This window comes from Xiphophorus hellerii, chromosome 22, assembly GCF_003331165.1.
Source record: "Xiphophorus hellerii strain 12219 chromosome 22, Xiphophorus_hellerii-4.1, whole genome shotgun sequence".
In the NCBI taxonomy this organism is placed as follows: domain Eukaryota; kingdom Metazoa; phylum Chordata; class Actinopteri; order Cyprinodontiformes; family Poeciliidae; genus Xiphophorus; species Xiphophorus hellerii.
The window spans coordinates 21,478,238-21,492,102 of NC_045693.1; the positions used below are offsets into that span (position 1 = coordinate 21,478,238).

The window sequence follows — 13,865 nt, forward strand, 5'->3', positions numbered from 1 at the left end:
TTTTTTCACAGGATGTGCGTCTCTGTGTGCATTTGTGTGTGTGTGTGTGTGTGTGTCAGTGCTGTGGAAAGTGCGGGCTGAAGCGAGGCAGATGGCGGCAGATGGGCGAGGTTGGAGGAAGGTGCTCGAAAAAAAAAAAAAAGAAGAAAAAAAAAACCCTGGAAATCTACACCACCGCCACTCGCCCGCCCGCCCGCCCGCACACTCTGCTCGCCCGCGTGTAAAAATAACACGGTGCGCTCGGAGCCAAGTTACAGAGATGCAAAGTAGCCGGGATTAAAAAGAGGAAGGGGGGCTCAGAGAGGGGGTGAGGTGGGGGCCTGGAGGAAGACGAGAAAATATTTCAGGGTTACAGGAGTGGAAGTCGGATGGTTCCTGCTTTTTTTGCTGTCTGTGGAAAGGGGCAGATGAGGAGTGAGGGAAGACCGACTCTCTGCACCACTGAAGACGCTAAGCGTTAGCTCGAGGTGTTGTTGTTTCAAGGAAGGCCACAGCAAATAATAAAAAAAGAAAGAACAACGTCAACGTGAGAATAATGAACAGAGAGATGGGACACGTGGGGAGTGTTTTCTCTGCTCTTTCCTCCATATTTTCTGTTTGACACATTTCTTTGTGGCAGTTTTGCAAGTGTTAAAAGGGGGTGGATCTGGTCCTTTTCCATTCCAGCGTGTGCGTTTCTCTTTTATTTTGGTGTGCCGTATATGTGACCTTTCTACTGTAAATGTTTTACAAACATAGTGGCGCACTCAGCTGTTAGCGGAACATTTGAGAAATGCTAGCAGATTGTCAGGGTAGACCCGTTTCCAAATAATGACACTGTGCAGAGAGAAGGTCTGTGTCTGACATCAGCAATATGGGATTGTATGGCCACAGTATATGAGGTGTGTGTGTGGGTGTGTGTGTGTGTGTGTGCTCCCCTGCTGGCTATCTGTGCTGGTGCAGCCACAGGCGTTGTGCGCCTGTCCTGTCCCGTGTAGTCATGGCCACTTTGCCAAAGCCCCCCGTCCAGTGGACAGCAGCTAGCTGCCACATGGCGGCCCCGGTGGGGACCGGGTCGGGTCGGGACGGGTCAGGACCTTCTCTCTCTCTCTGCTGCTTTTAATCTCAGCTCCATCTTTCCTGCTGATGGTTTAAATTGTCCCTAACTCGTCTTGTCCCATTTATTTGTCAGCTCTGTTACTAAATTGTACACACACACACACACATGCGCGCACACACCCCGATGCCTCGGCGCCTGGGGCTGTAGGGCAGCATTCTGGCTCTGTGTGGATTAATCTGTTCCCTGCCTGCAGCCGAGCTGCCACCACCTCCTTCAGTCATGGGTCAACCTAAAACACACAGCTACGTGCACATGCGTACAGAGCCTTGCGAAAAAGAAACATTTTTTTTATTCACTCCCGTTGAACTTTTCTTTGCGTTTTTTCACGCCGCAGCTTCAAAGTTTGGTGTATTTTATTTGATACTAGTAGTGCATAATGTTTGTGTTTGATAGGAAAGTGAGGAATAGTTTACTCTTGTTTGTGTGTGTGGATGTATTCATTAATTTCAAAAATACTTTATTTATCCCAAAGGGACAAAATGTTGTCGTAACTTACATCATCCAAATATTTTCAGTCGTTTTCCGGTAGCTGTCAGTCTCGCAGCAAATCTAAAGAGGCTTCTGACTGAAGACTGCTGCTGTGTGACTCATGACTGTCATGACATGCTAAGGGTTTAATATTTGGGCAGCAGAGGCGGTGACTCTGGAGGAGCTGCAGAGATCCACAGCTCAGTAACAGAGCTTAGCTGTATGTGGCAGGAATAAATCCATCGCCGGGAGATAGACGAAAGAAGTTGTGTTTACGGTTTGCTGCAAACCATGTAGAGGAAAACTGTTCATCTCTGCTCAGGTGGAACTAAAACTCAACTGTTAGGCTTTTTTACCAGGTTTTCGTACAGAGAAACATGGTGGTGGTGGCAGCATCATGCTGACCAGGAGGGACAGGAAAGCTGACTAGAGTTGATGCGAAAAACGACAATTTATGCTTTTTATTTTAAATTTGTTTTAAAAATCATATTATATCATGTGGGGGAAAGAAATCGACTATATGCCTTGGCGAGTGGAAAAACTGATTTATCTACGTCTCTGTACTATTTCTTTATGCAAAAGATGCAACATACAGTTCAGAGTAGATTAGCACCAAAAGCAGTCCCCCCCCCCCAATCTGCTCTGAATTTCATAAACTGCAGCCCTCTGTGTGTGTGTGTGGGTGTGTGTGTGTGTGTGCACCCAAACAACACTAAACATCTCCCCGTTTGCCTCACTCTCCAAACTTTATGAATTTGATGAGGATGGATAAATATTCCATCTGCCGTGTATGAGTGTGTCTGACAGTCTCCCAGCAGTCTAAGCCGGTGTTATCCCTCCAGCCGTACCAGTCAGAAGTGTGTATCTGGAGCTGGCGGCGCGCTTCATTCCCTCAGCTCTTCCCTGCAGCTGCCAACTGGGTGACCAGCTTGATTCACACGCAAACATATTCACACATTAAAAAAAAAAAAAAAAAAATCTCTCTCGTAACTCACTTATTTACTTCCACGCGCGGCGCCTCGCAGGAGAATTAAGACCACTTCAACTTTTTTTTCCTCCACATTCTGTCACATGTATTTTATTAGGAGTTTATATTGTAGAGCCGTATGAAGCAGAACATAACTGTGACCTGGAAGGAGAAAAAAAAAAAAAATCATTGTTGAAAGAAATGAAGAGGTTCGGTTTGTCACAATAAACATGGGGACTTTTTGACGTGCATGCAAAAAAGCTGCATGCGTGGCAGGAAGCTGTCGGTGCACATAACCCAGAGGAAACGGTAACAACAGCAGAGCATGGTGGTGGCATCATCATGCTATGAGATTCGAAACAGATGAGAAATGGGAAGAATTTCTTCTTCAGGAACAGCTTAACTGTTAAACGTTGATGGTAACATGGTGGAGCTAAATACAGGGAAATGCAGCTACAACAGAGTGGTTTAGATCAAACCATATTCCCGTGTTCCAACGGTCCAGTCAAAGTAGAGAACCCAAGTCAAATTTGTGACAGTAAAACAAATTCATCTCCATTTGAGCTGGATCTGTTTCACAAAGAAAAATGAGTAAAAAAAACAACAGTGAGACTCTAGATGTGACTGAATACACATTCATGGCACACTTTTCATGTTTTTGTTTGTTAAAGTAATTTGAGGACCATGTATCGTTTTCCTTCTACCACGCATCACACGAACTCAGATTAAAATCGCAAAGGTCCATCATTTCAGGATGCGAATTAAAGGCACAGAGAGGAACCAATAATAGCAGCTGTTTCAGTGAGTTTTTGAGTTTAAGCTTCAGACTCAAGTTATGGAGGATGTGTTCAAATTACATTTTTGGTTTTGCTGCTTCATCATCTCTTTCTTTAGAGAGTCAGATTTTGGCCTCTTATCCAAACCTTTTACCATAAAAAGCTGCCATTTTTTCTGGGATGTTTATGATGATGTTAGGCAGCTAATGATTAGAAGGTCTTTTTTTTATAAAAGCCCACAGTAATCATATTTGGTTTTGTGACTCTTTAAGCTGGAGTTTTTCCTCTGTTTTGATGAGGAAACATTATTTCTCTTATATTTTCAAAGAATCAGGCCAAAATATGAAGTAATAAAAAAGCTTTAAAAATTACAGCCCAGATGTAATCAACTTTATAATTTACAATTCATACTGTATCAAAATACTAGGCTACTGAAAGACAGGGGCTGATTTGAAATGGGTCAGTACATGTGTACACAATGGGTCTCATTATGATCATGAAATGGCAATGAGCCAATTAGAGAATTGATCCTGAGGCCAAAAAAAATGACAATAAAGCTCCTAAGCTTCAGCTACTAATCTTTAGACTTTTTTTTGTTGCCAAATTCATCAATACAGACGTTGTTCTGTAAAATAAATTTTAAAGATGAAAATGTATTTTCCATTCATTTCTACTTAGAACTCTCGAAAAACTAATGTTCTTATGCGATGGTCCCACTTGTTCACCTTTTCGAATCAGAGCAGATTTAAATCAGACAGATTTACGTTTAGGGCGCCGCTCATATAGACGTGTCTGTCCTCTGATCAGTGGGTGCGTCTGTGTGTGTGCGCGCGTTTCTATATTTGCGACGGCGGTCCTTCTTGTCTCCTGCTCTCTGCTGGCGGTGCTTCAGCGTGTGCCGCAGTTCTGAGTCTCCTCCTGTTGTGACATCTTCGGCGTAATTGTCTGCTGTAATTGAGAATTGTCGCGTTCTGAACAGGTTTTCTGTGAGTGTGTTTGTGAATGTTTGTGTCCTTGTGTCTGACTGGTCCATTAACAGTGAGTGAGATGTTATTATTATTGGCGTGATGAACAACATATGCTGTTCTGGCTTCTCTCCAGCTCTGTCTGTCTGTCTGTCCGTCACACGCGCTCAGGCACAACACATACACTCATCATGGTAATAAGCTTATTATGGTAATGAGGGAGTCAACAGCACCTGAGTTACCTCTGTTCTCGATGAAAGAGAGGAAGGAAGACGTGAACAGAGGACGGAGACGGGGGAAACTGCCCAGATAAAGACTTTCATGTAGCGATGACTTTCTCCCCCGCACATCTTCTTCTCAGCAGATCTTACGGTTCAGCAGCACCTGCGCTGCCCAGCTAAGAGGTCAGAACAGCCTTGACTCCGGCTGAGGGCTGTCCCTACGTTTTCCCCATCCAGGATTCTTCCTGTCTGTCGCTGCCAGGAGGGTTCGGTGGTCCAGGGAGAGCTGGCAGCTTCCTTACTGTAACACAGACCTCTGAGGAACCGCACGCCGCAAAAACACTAAATCCTCCCAAGTACTTCTAGTGTGAATATGTTAGTGCACTAGACAACAGCAAAACTAACTTACAAGTAATTTTTTCAGCAAGATAGAAGAGCCTGATTTAAGTCAGTAATTCTTCAATATTGATGAAAAAGTGCTAGTTATGAGTGAAATAATGACAGTGGAACTAGAACATCTGCATCAATATTAAAGAATTATTGACTTAAAACAAGCTCCTGTATCTTGATCAAAAGTTATGTGCACTAGAAACTACACCAAAAATGGATTTAGTGTTTTTACAGTGTATGCACCTCATGATGTTTGCGTCTACTCACTTCTAACTCCAAAACAACGTTCCAGCTTTTATTTCTCCCTGGAAGCATCTCGACATACTTCTTCTCCCGCCCCGCCTTTTCTTCTTCATCCGTCTCTTTGCAAGTCGGCATCATCCAAAAAAAAAAAAAAAACTAAACGCAGATGTCTAATAAAACGAACGACCCGTCTTAGAAACCGTGCATTTCTGTCCCTCTGCCCCTCCATCCGCCGCTGTCCTCAGGTCCTGGAGGACAACGATTACGGCCGAGCCGTGGACTGGTGGGGGCTGGGCGTGGTGACGTACGAGATGATGTGCGGCCGGCTGCCGTTCTACAACCAGGACCACGAGAAGCTGTTCGAGCTCATCCTCATGGAGGACATCAAGTTCCCGCGCACGCTGTCGGCCGACGCCAAGTCGCTGCTGTCCGGCCTGCTCATCAAAGACCCAAACAAAAGGTGTGGCTCGCTGGTCAGAAGATCCTGCTCATGCAGCTGTCTCTGAGTTGTCATGTGTTGGTATCTTTAAAGTGGATCACAATTTAACTTACAAGTTACTGTTCAGCAAGATGTAGGTGTTTTTCTTTTTGTTGTAATTTCTTAATATTGATTTAAGAGCACTAGTTCCACTGGCGGATTATTTCACTTATAATAAGACTTTTGTACCATACTATAAGGAAAAATCTGCCAGTAAAACAAATACTTTTTCAAAACCTTTTTCTACATCAATATTAAGGAATTATTGACTTAAAACAAGCTCCTAAATTACTGAATTTGTTTTATTCCAAGTGTCCTAATATATTTGCACTAAAAACAAAATATTTAATACATTTAATTAAAATGTAATCAGGAGGATGCATTTCTTTTAGAAAAATCATCTCATACTTTTCCAGATTTGAAAAAAATGGGGGGGGAAAAACCCCCATAAATAAAACATCAGACTTTTCCCAGCTGTGCCATGCACACTAACAAGTTTCCCAAAGCCTTTGGAAAAGAAACGCATCCACAGCATCACAGGTTCTCAGCTCTTCTTATAAGTGGACTTGAGGTGGTTTTCTACTCCTTCATCCTTTGTTTCATGCCCTTCAAGTCTCAGTCTGGTCCTACCAGAGCACATAGTTCCAGTTAAAGTCCAGGGAGTTTAGTAAAAATCCACACGTTTATGTTTGTGATGGTAGCATAGAAAAGGTTTCTCTTCTGATGTCACTTCACCAGAGTCCCAAGAGTTTCTATGTTTAATATAACACTTTTCATTCATTAGCTCAGGTTTTTTGCACTCTCCGGTTCTGATTCTTCATCTCCAGGCAGATGCGATTGTGTTTTGCTTCGTCATTTTAGTAAAAACGAAGCGCTCTGCTAATCCCAGCTTTTTGTTTTGTTTCCCTCTTCCCTGAACCAGGCTCGGGGGCGGACCAGAAGATGCTAAGGAAATAATGAGGCACAGTTTCTTCTCTGGCATCGACTGGCAGGATGTTTACGACAAAAAGGTACGCCACGGTAAAAACTGCGCGGTTTACTTTAGCGGTGGCGGCTTTCTCTGTAGCATAACAACATCCACTTTTTCTTACGCGAGAGATTTATTGAACCACTTGCCCATAAATTCTGCTCAGAGGTCGAGATTGTGCGACAGTTGTCATGCAGCAGATCTATAGGAGGAGCCGACAGGCAGCTGTTTAAAACACGCAGCGTCACAAAGAGGTGTGACTTTGTCTCCTAAGAATCAGTGTTTGCTCACACAACTGAGTGAGACTTGTGTCCCGTGAAGCAGCACCTGCGGCGTCTTACGCAGGTGTTGAGCTTCCTGCTTACTCCTCGCTCTGTTTTCCTCGTCCTTTCCTTCTCCTTTGTGTGTGTCTGTTTTTTTTTTTTGTTTGTTTGCATTCGTGAAGCATTTCAAACTAACTCAGTGACACGAACACCTAATCAGAGGTTAGAGAGCAACAAAACGATGTGGCGCTGTGATTGTTTTGACAACACACAAAACTAAATCAGAAACTATAAGGATTAATACCATACTTAGTTTTTTTTTTAGACCTGTGCAGTTAATGAAAATTATATCAAAATTTATTTGCTTCCAAAGAGTCACAAAAATTATGTGATTAACAACAACAAAAAAATTATCAACACTTTTTGCCCGAACTGCATATTGGTGGAGTTTGCAGAAAAATAATATTTACGTGACCAACAGTTTTTCAGGCAAAAAAGTCCTACCTTACCCATAACTGGTAAAATTGGTATTTAATAGGACTCGGGACATAAGCGCTGATTAAGTCTTGTTGATTAATTCGATTTTAATCCGCTAAAGATTTTAACGCAATTAATCTTTTTTTTTTTTTCTTTACAAACGTTCAGACCAGAACCTTTGCATTTGCTCTTTTCCGGTACGTCTGCAACTCTGACGCACAAGCGACAAAATCAAGCAGCCCGGTGCTTTTGTCAGACACGGGGACGCCTAAAAACCCGTCGACATGTCTGACCGTCAACTCCATGACCTAAAACCGTCGTCGTCTCTGCTGCACATGTGGAGCACTGATCTGATGTCCCTTCTGTGTCCCAGCTCGTCCCTCCCTTCAAGCCTCAGGTGACGTCGGAGACGGACACCAGGTACTTCGACGAGGAGTTCACAGCTCAGACCATCACAATCACTCCACCAGAGAAATGTGAGTCCCTTCCATGTTTTCTGATCCTCCCTGGGGTACGCGAATGTCCTGTGTCTGAGACAACGTGTCTAAGAAAAAAAAAAAAACCCAGTATTTCCTGTTTTCAAAATAACTGCATGAAGAAATAATCAACGTGTCTGTTAGTCCTCCGGCCACTAGCACTTCTTTGCACACTTTTAAGAACATGCTGCTGTTTTCAGTGTGTTCTGCACTGAATTATGCATGAGTGATCTGCAGCTCACACAACACTGCAGGAGTTTCCCACATCAGATGCATGCTTGTTAATTGAATTGTTCTCAGTTTACTACTTCACCACTAAAACAAAGCCGAATATTATTACTGTCTTCAAAAAAAAATTTGTTTTGAATTTTTTTCATATTTTGTCATGTTACAACGCATAAATCTAGATGTGTTTCATTGAGATTTTATAGACCAACACAACATGGGTGGATATTTGTGACAAGGAAATAAAAACTCATATAAGTAAAAATATAAACATTCACCTTTGACCCGGACTGTGTGAAACATTAATTTTTCAGTCTTGCCATGGATGTCTAGACAGGTCTGGACTTTGTTCCGTTCTAACACATGATCCAAGACATTCCATTGTAGCTCCGGATGCCCACAGCATAATATCGCCACCACCATGTCCGCTGTGGTGTTGGTGAGTTCAGGCTAAAAACAAAGGCACACCACACTTTTCAGATTTCCATTTGTAGAAAACTTTGAAATCATTATAATTTCCCTTCTGCCTTACAATTATGCACAACTTTTATTTAGAGTAAAATCTCAATGAATTACATTAAAGTAGGTGGTTGTGACATGACAAAATGTGGAAATGCTTATATAATGAACGCTATATAAATACTGTAGCAGGACGCTGTCCATGCGCTGTTAAAATCATATATATATAAAAATAAAACAAAAGCTCAGTGCAAATATTCTTGACATTATTTACTTGTGAATCTTCCCCTCATTAGTCGATGAGGATGGAATGGACTGTCTGGACAACGAGAGGCGACCGCACTTCCCGCAGTTCTCGTACTCGGCCAGCGGGCGAGAATGAACTGTCCATCACGGTGACATTGTCACAGCTGGTCTCTGAGGCCGCCAGCGTGGGACACGAAGACCCCGCAGCTTCGGACCAACCCAGACTTGAAGTTATTTTTGCCCTTTTCTCCTCCATTCCTTCTCTTCAGTCTGCTTCTTACTTTATTTGTTTCTCTCTCTCTCTTTTTTTTTTGTGAATCTCTTCAGAGGTCAAAACCTCGAGGCAAAATCAGAGTTCACTCCTGCTCTCTGAACTGCGACGCACGCGATCGGTTGACTTTTTGTAACGACCCTTTAACGACGGGAGCTTCACCGGCCCCTTGCTGTGCTTTGACACCTGTTGCAATAAAAAAAAAGAAAGAAAAAAAAAGCCCAAACTCTAAGATATTAGCCGGCGCAGTTTTCAGGTAGTGTTCGTATCTGCGATACAGCGCTTTCAGTTGTCGGAACCCAAACTGCCATAGCGGGTCGTAACTCAGGCTTTCGCGAACACAAACTCGGGAGAGATGTTTGTGTCTTGCGACGCGTCGTCGGTTCGGTGATTCCGGGTCGGACTGAGCAGCGTGGGGAGCCCACACACTCCTTCCCCTCATGTCGTCAAGCAGGATTTGACTCAGGTGCTGCTCAGTGCAAGTCACGTTGTTGCTGCTATTTCAACCACAACCACAACGACTACAGGTACCGCTCTTCTTCTACTGCTACTACTGAAATCCGGTGCTACGCCTCCAGCTAGCCGTTACCAAGGCGACAGCTAAACGCCCCCAACTATGCTCGTCCAGCTGCTACCTTTTACTCTGCTGCTCTTAAATGTCATCAGCCGATGATCACCATGGGGTTTTTTTCTTTTCTGGCAACTCAAAGCACAGCAGTCCGAGCAGATGAAGCTCCGGCTAATACAGTTAGCTTTACTACGTCACCAACAATGCGGCGGAAATGCAAGAAGAAGTGAAAGTTGGAGGAAAAAGCTGGTTTGAATGTTCCCCCTCCCCAACCGAAGTTTTTTTTTTTCTTTATCTTTTTTTCTTTTATTTGAATTTACCTTAAATCTCCAGAAAGGGGAAAGCTTAACTGAAACGGTACTTTCTCAGCTTTACTGTGACTCGCGGTTATCACGGCTTTGGGATCCACGCGGCTGTACCTCTTAGCGGTGAATCCGGAATGTCAGATATAGGAAAGGGACTGTTATTAGGAGCGACGAGGTGGGGAGAAAAAAAAAAAATGCAATATTAATAATGATTTATAATGTGATCACTTATGATGTAGTGAGGTAACAGCTTAGCTACTGTTTTCTGCAAGTTAATTAAGGCGGTTTTTAAAACGACACGGTCTGTGAGGAAGTAAACAGAAGCTGATGTGAGTTTACAAGAATCACAGCAATTGCTATAATATATATATGTTCTATTTATTGCTCTACACATTGGTTTTATATTTAACCTTTTCTATTGTTATTACATGATTAAAAAAGTATATTGTTTCTTAAGATTGAGATAAATATTGCACCTCAAGAAACAAAAATGGCTCAAGAATGTCGGAGGGAAAGCAGAAAGCCTTCCTGCTCCATTTCTTTGTTTTTTTTTATTTTAGGCTTTGTGTTGTTCTGTGACCAAAATGTGACGGCCGGAGGAGACGGCACACGCTCAAGACGGTTTATCGGTTTCACGTTGACACCTGAATGTCACTGATTTTTAATGTGAAACGTGTGTTTGGTGACGGCCGAGGCGGCGTTCAGAGAGGAAGTGGAAGTGGATCAAAGGGAGAGTGAGGAAGGGTGATGTGTAAGTGTGTCGAGAAAAGAGACGAAAGAGTTTAGTCTGTGTTTTAGTCCGCAAGGTAGAGATTCACCGAGAAGTCGGTGGATGACTGAGAACAGGCGGTTTTCAGATTGTTTCCGGTCAGTGAATGCACCGTGCCCAAGCACTACCGGGACTTGTTAACAGTAACACTCTTCCTGTGGAAGTGGTTACAGAAAGAAGACTCATAACTGGCTGTTTTCAGGACAGGAGAGGCATTTAAAGGAAATCAGAGGAAGTGTGTGAGATGTTTTAATCTATGTGAATGAAACAGTAGGTTCTATGGCGGTTCAGTTCTGTTGCCAATGACTTTAAAAGTCTCAAAACATCCAGGATGTGAATATTCATTCACAGTGCTTAGAAGTAGGGTAGGTTTCCAACATTCACTTCTGTTTGTTGATGATCTGGTTAAGGAATTCAGATGTTATTACACTGTAACAACAGAAACTCAATAGCCCAACATGTCACCTTTGAAACCTACATATTGTGCTTCTGTAACCAGTCCGTTGTGATTTGTTTTGGAGTTCAATATCAAGGCCTTCTCATTATGTTATTCATTACTTGCTCCTTTGTAATGGGAAATTGATCATTTAACAAGATGATTTGGCTTAAAAACACTCATTATAATAGACTAACATGCTGTCAATAACCATGAAGTGTAAATTAAATTAGGAGTGTCTGAAACCTTTAATTTATAACAGTGTTGACTCCTTTCAAATGAAAAGAGTCATCCTTCTCTTAGGAGCAGATTGCTGTTTTATAAATGCTAACTGGGCTAATTAGCATTAGCTAACAACAGTAAGGCTGGGAACAAATATTTCAAACCCTGCCGAAGATAAATCGTTTTGTCTGAATCTGAAATCGGCCACAAACCTCTGATTGGTGCACCTCTGCCTGAATGTCGATGACGGACCGACCCCTGACCCCTGCCGTCTTCGGCCCGTGCCGTCTCCTCCGGTCTGGACTCTGTGTGTTTGCAGTTGTTGCGTCGTCATGTCCTCCAGACCGACAAGGTTTTAGAAATTCCCCTCGATTTCTCTGTCTCCAAACGCTGTTGGGGAAGCCTGATGGCTTCACTTCATTCACAAGGTCAAAAACTTCAGAGTCTAAAAGAGAGAGAAAAAAAAAATCAAAGACAACCTGTTGTGTTTTTAGCATCTGGCTTACACACACCGAGGGTGTCAGGGGAGTTGCGCTGAGGCAGAGAAAACATTATTCCAGTATATTTATTATTTGAATGTCTTTGGATAACTTGAATTTGTTTTCTATTTAATTTATTCGTTGTCTTTTTTTTGTTTGTTTGTTTTGTTTTTGTTTTGGGCCTTTAGCAGCAAGGCGAGGTTGCAGTTAGTTTTTTTTTTGTTCTAAAAATAAATGTTTTCTTTTTTTCTTTGTTTAAAGGTACGTCTTACACACAACCTCTTACCTGTTTTTCTGCTGCTCTTAAGTCCGTATGCTTTACTGTTGCACTACCATTAAACTGCAAATAGCTAGCAAAACCCGCTTTATGGCAGAAAGTTCAAAAAGGGAAAGAAGCAAAAAAAAAAAAAAATGAAAGTGAAAAATGGACGGCGCTGGCCTGCATGCTGTAGTTCTCCTCCGTCCATCAGCCCCGAGTCAAAATGGCGCTCTGAACTCCGATGAAAAATACTCGTGTGAGTGTGTGATCGACGCGGCCTGTTTGGTAGCCGGGAAAAGTCCAAATCCCACCCAGCTGGCACCCCTGACAGGCTCAAGGAAGCGCTCTCAAGTATTTGGAAGGATTTCAGCTTTGACTTGACTCAGGTCGGCGAGCAGCTGAGGAGTTCTAGCTGTGTGCGAACACGTCAACGCCAAAAACCATTAGAAAAAAAAAAACAACCAACAACCAGAGTTCATGAAATACGGCTTTGTAGCTTTGAACACAGCACTTTTCGCATCCCATCACTTTTGATACGATTCAGAGGAATTTGATTCAGCCCTGCTTTAAAGCAAGATTTTTAGCTTTTTTTTATGTTTTTAAAGAAAAAAAAAAAAGACGATTTTTAACTAATAAACAAAACTCCAGATACAACCATTTGGCTTTGACGCGGCTCTGATGTCTAGATTTGACAGACGTGGCTGAAGCGTGCAGCAGTCGGCCGGCGGTGAGGCAGTTTAGAAACCCAGACGTTGATCGTTAATTGCACTGAAAAGTTTTTCTTCCTGTGAGCCTCCAACTCTCCGTGTTTGGGTGGATTCTGGGGTCAGGCGTGAAGAACTTGACTTGAGATGATGAAGAGTACTTGTCGATACTAATCAGTGTGGGTGGTTTTCCCCTCACCGTGGCAGACGTCTCAGAAAGCCAGTTTCTGCTTCCTCGCAGCTTTACAGGATCCCTCACCACCATCGCGACATCATCGAACCAAACGGCGTGTGGAATCCGGGACGCCGCGCTGCCGGCTGTCCGTCCTAAAGCCGCTGCTGTTTGTACCTTCCAGCTCCCAACGCTACTGCTCCGACTCCAGTCGCGTCTCAGCTGCTCTGCGTTCATCTCGTTTCGTTGACATCGGCCAAAATTCACCCGATGCTCGCCGCGCCGCTGCCAAACAGGGAGCGGGCTCGTGTTTGAAACCGATTGAACCGAAGAGATGAGACTTCTTTTCTGCAACAGATTCCTCCCCCGGTTTACCTCCGTCAACCTGATTATTAACAGCATGAGAGTCATTTATTGAGTTTAGAAGCAGCAAACATGTATAAATACTAAAAGCGCCATGTCCATTACTCACTGTAGCTGAACAGTAGTGAGGGGGAAGGCCGTGTTTCCAGGACAGGAAATGACAGCAGAGCGGATCAAGCAGCCTCTCTGTCCTTCATGCCGTCAGGTTGCCGTGGTTTGGGCCAGAGAGGCCACAAGGATGTGAGAACAACACATTACCATCAACATGGAGCTGTTTTTTTATTATTATTATTCTGTACATCCTTAGTATTTTTACACATAAGATGTATCAGATAGGGATGCACATTATTTTCCTTCTTACAGACGGCTTCAATAAAGCACTATGTCAATCTGCTGAGCTGTGGTGAATTTCTTTCATTTGTCTTTAATGGATGGCTTTTGTATTTTATCAGACAAGTGTAGGGGAATTGAATTATATCTTTAAGTGCAAAATTGAATTATATTTCTTTTGAATTACAAAACCTTTGCAGTAAAGATTTATTTTTTTTAAATCTTTACTTCCTGGTGTTAAGTCCCTCAAAATGTCTTGTTTTCTTG

The 13,865-nt window shown here is 42.9% G+C and overlaps 1 protein-coding gene across 3 annotated transcripts in view; it reads left to right on the forward strand.

The window, feature by feature from the left end:
* The window catches only part of akt3a (v-akt murine thymoma viral oncogene homolog 3a), an 86,955-nt gene that overhangs the window by 52,485 nt on the left and 20,605 nt on the right, over positions 1-13,865 (forward strand). For 2 of the 3 annotated variants that reach the window (XM_032552558.1, XM_032552559.1), the window contains exons 11-14: positions 5,375-5,589; positions 6,530-6,617; positions 7,688-7,790; positions 8,771-13,657. In XM_032552558.1, the coding sequence (XP_032408449.1) occupies positions 5,375-5,589; positions 6,530-6,617; positions 7,688-7,790; positions 8,771-8,856 (492 nt within the window). In that variant the 3' untranslated portion in view covers positions 8,857-13,657. Of the gene's footprint in view, positions 1-5,374; positions 5,590-6,529; positions 6,618-7,687; positions 7,791-8,770; positions 13,658-13,865 lie in introns of those variants that run through there. The other variant, XR_004337647.1, reaches the window with a different exon arrangement.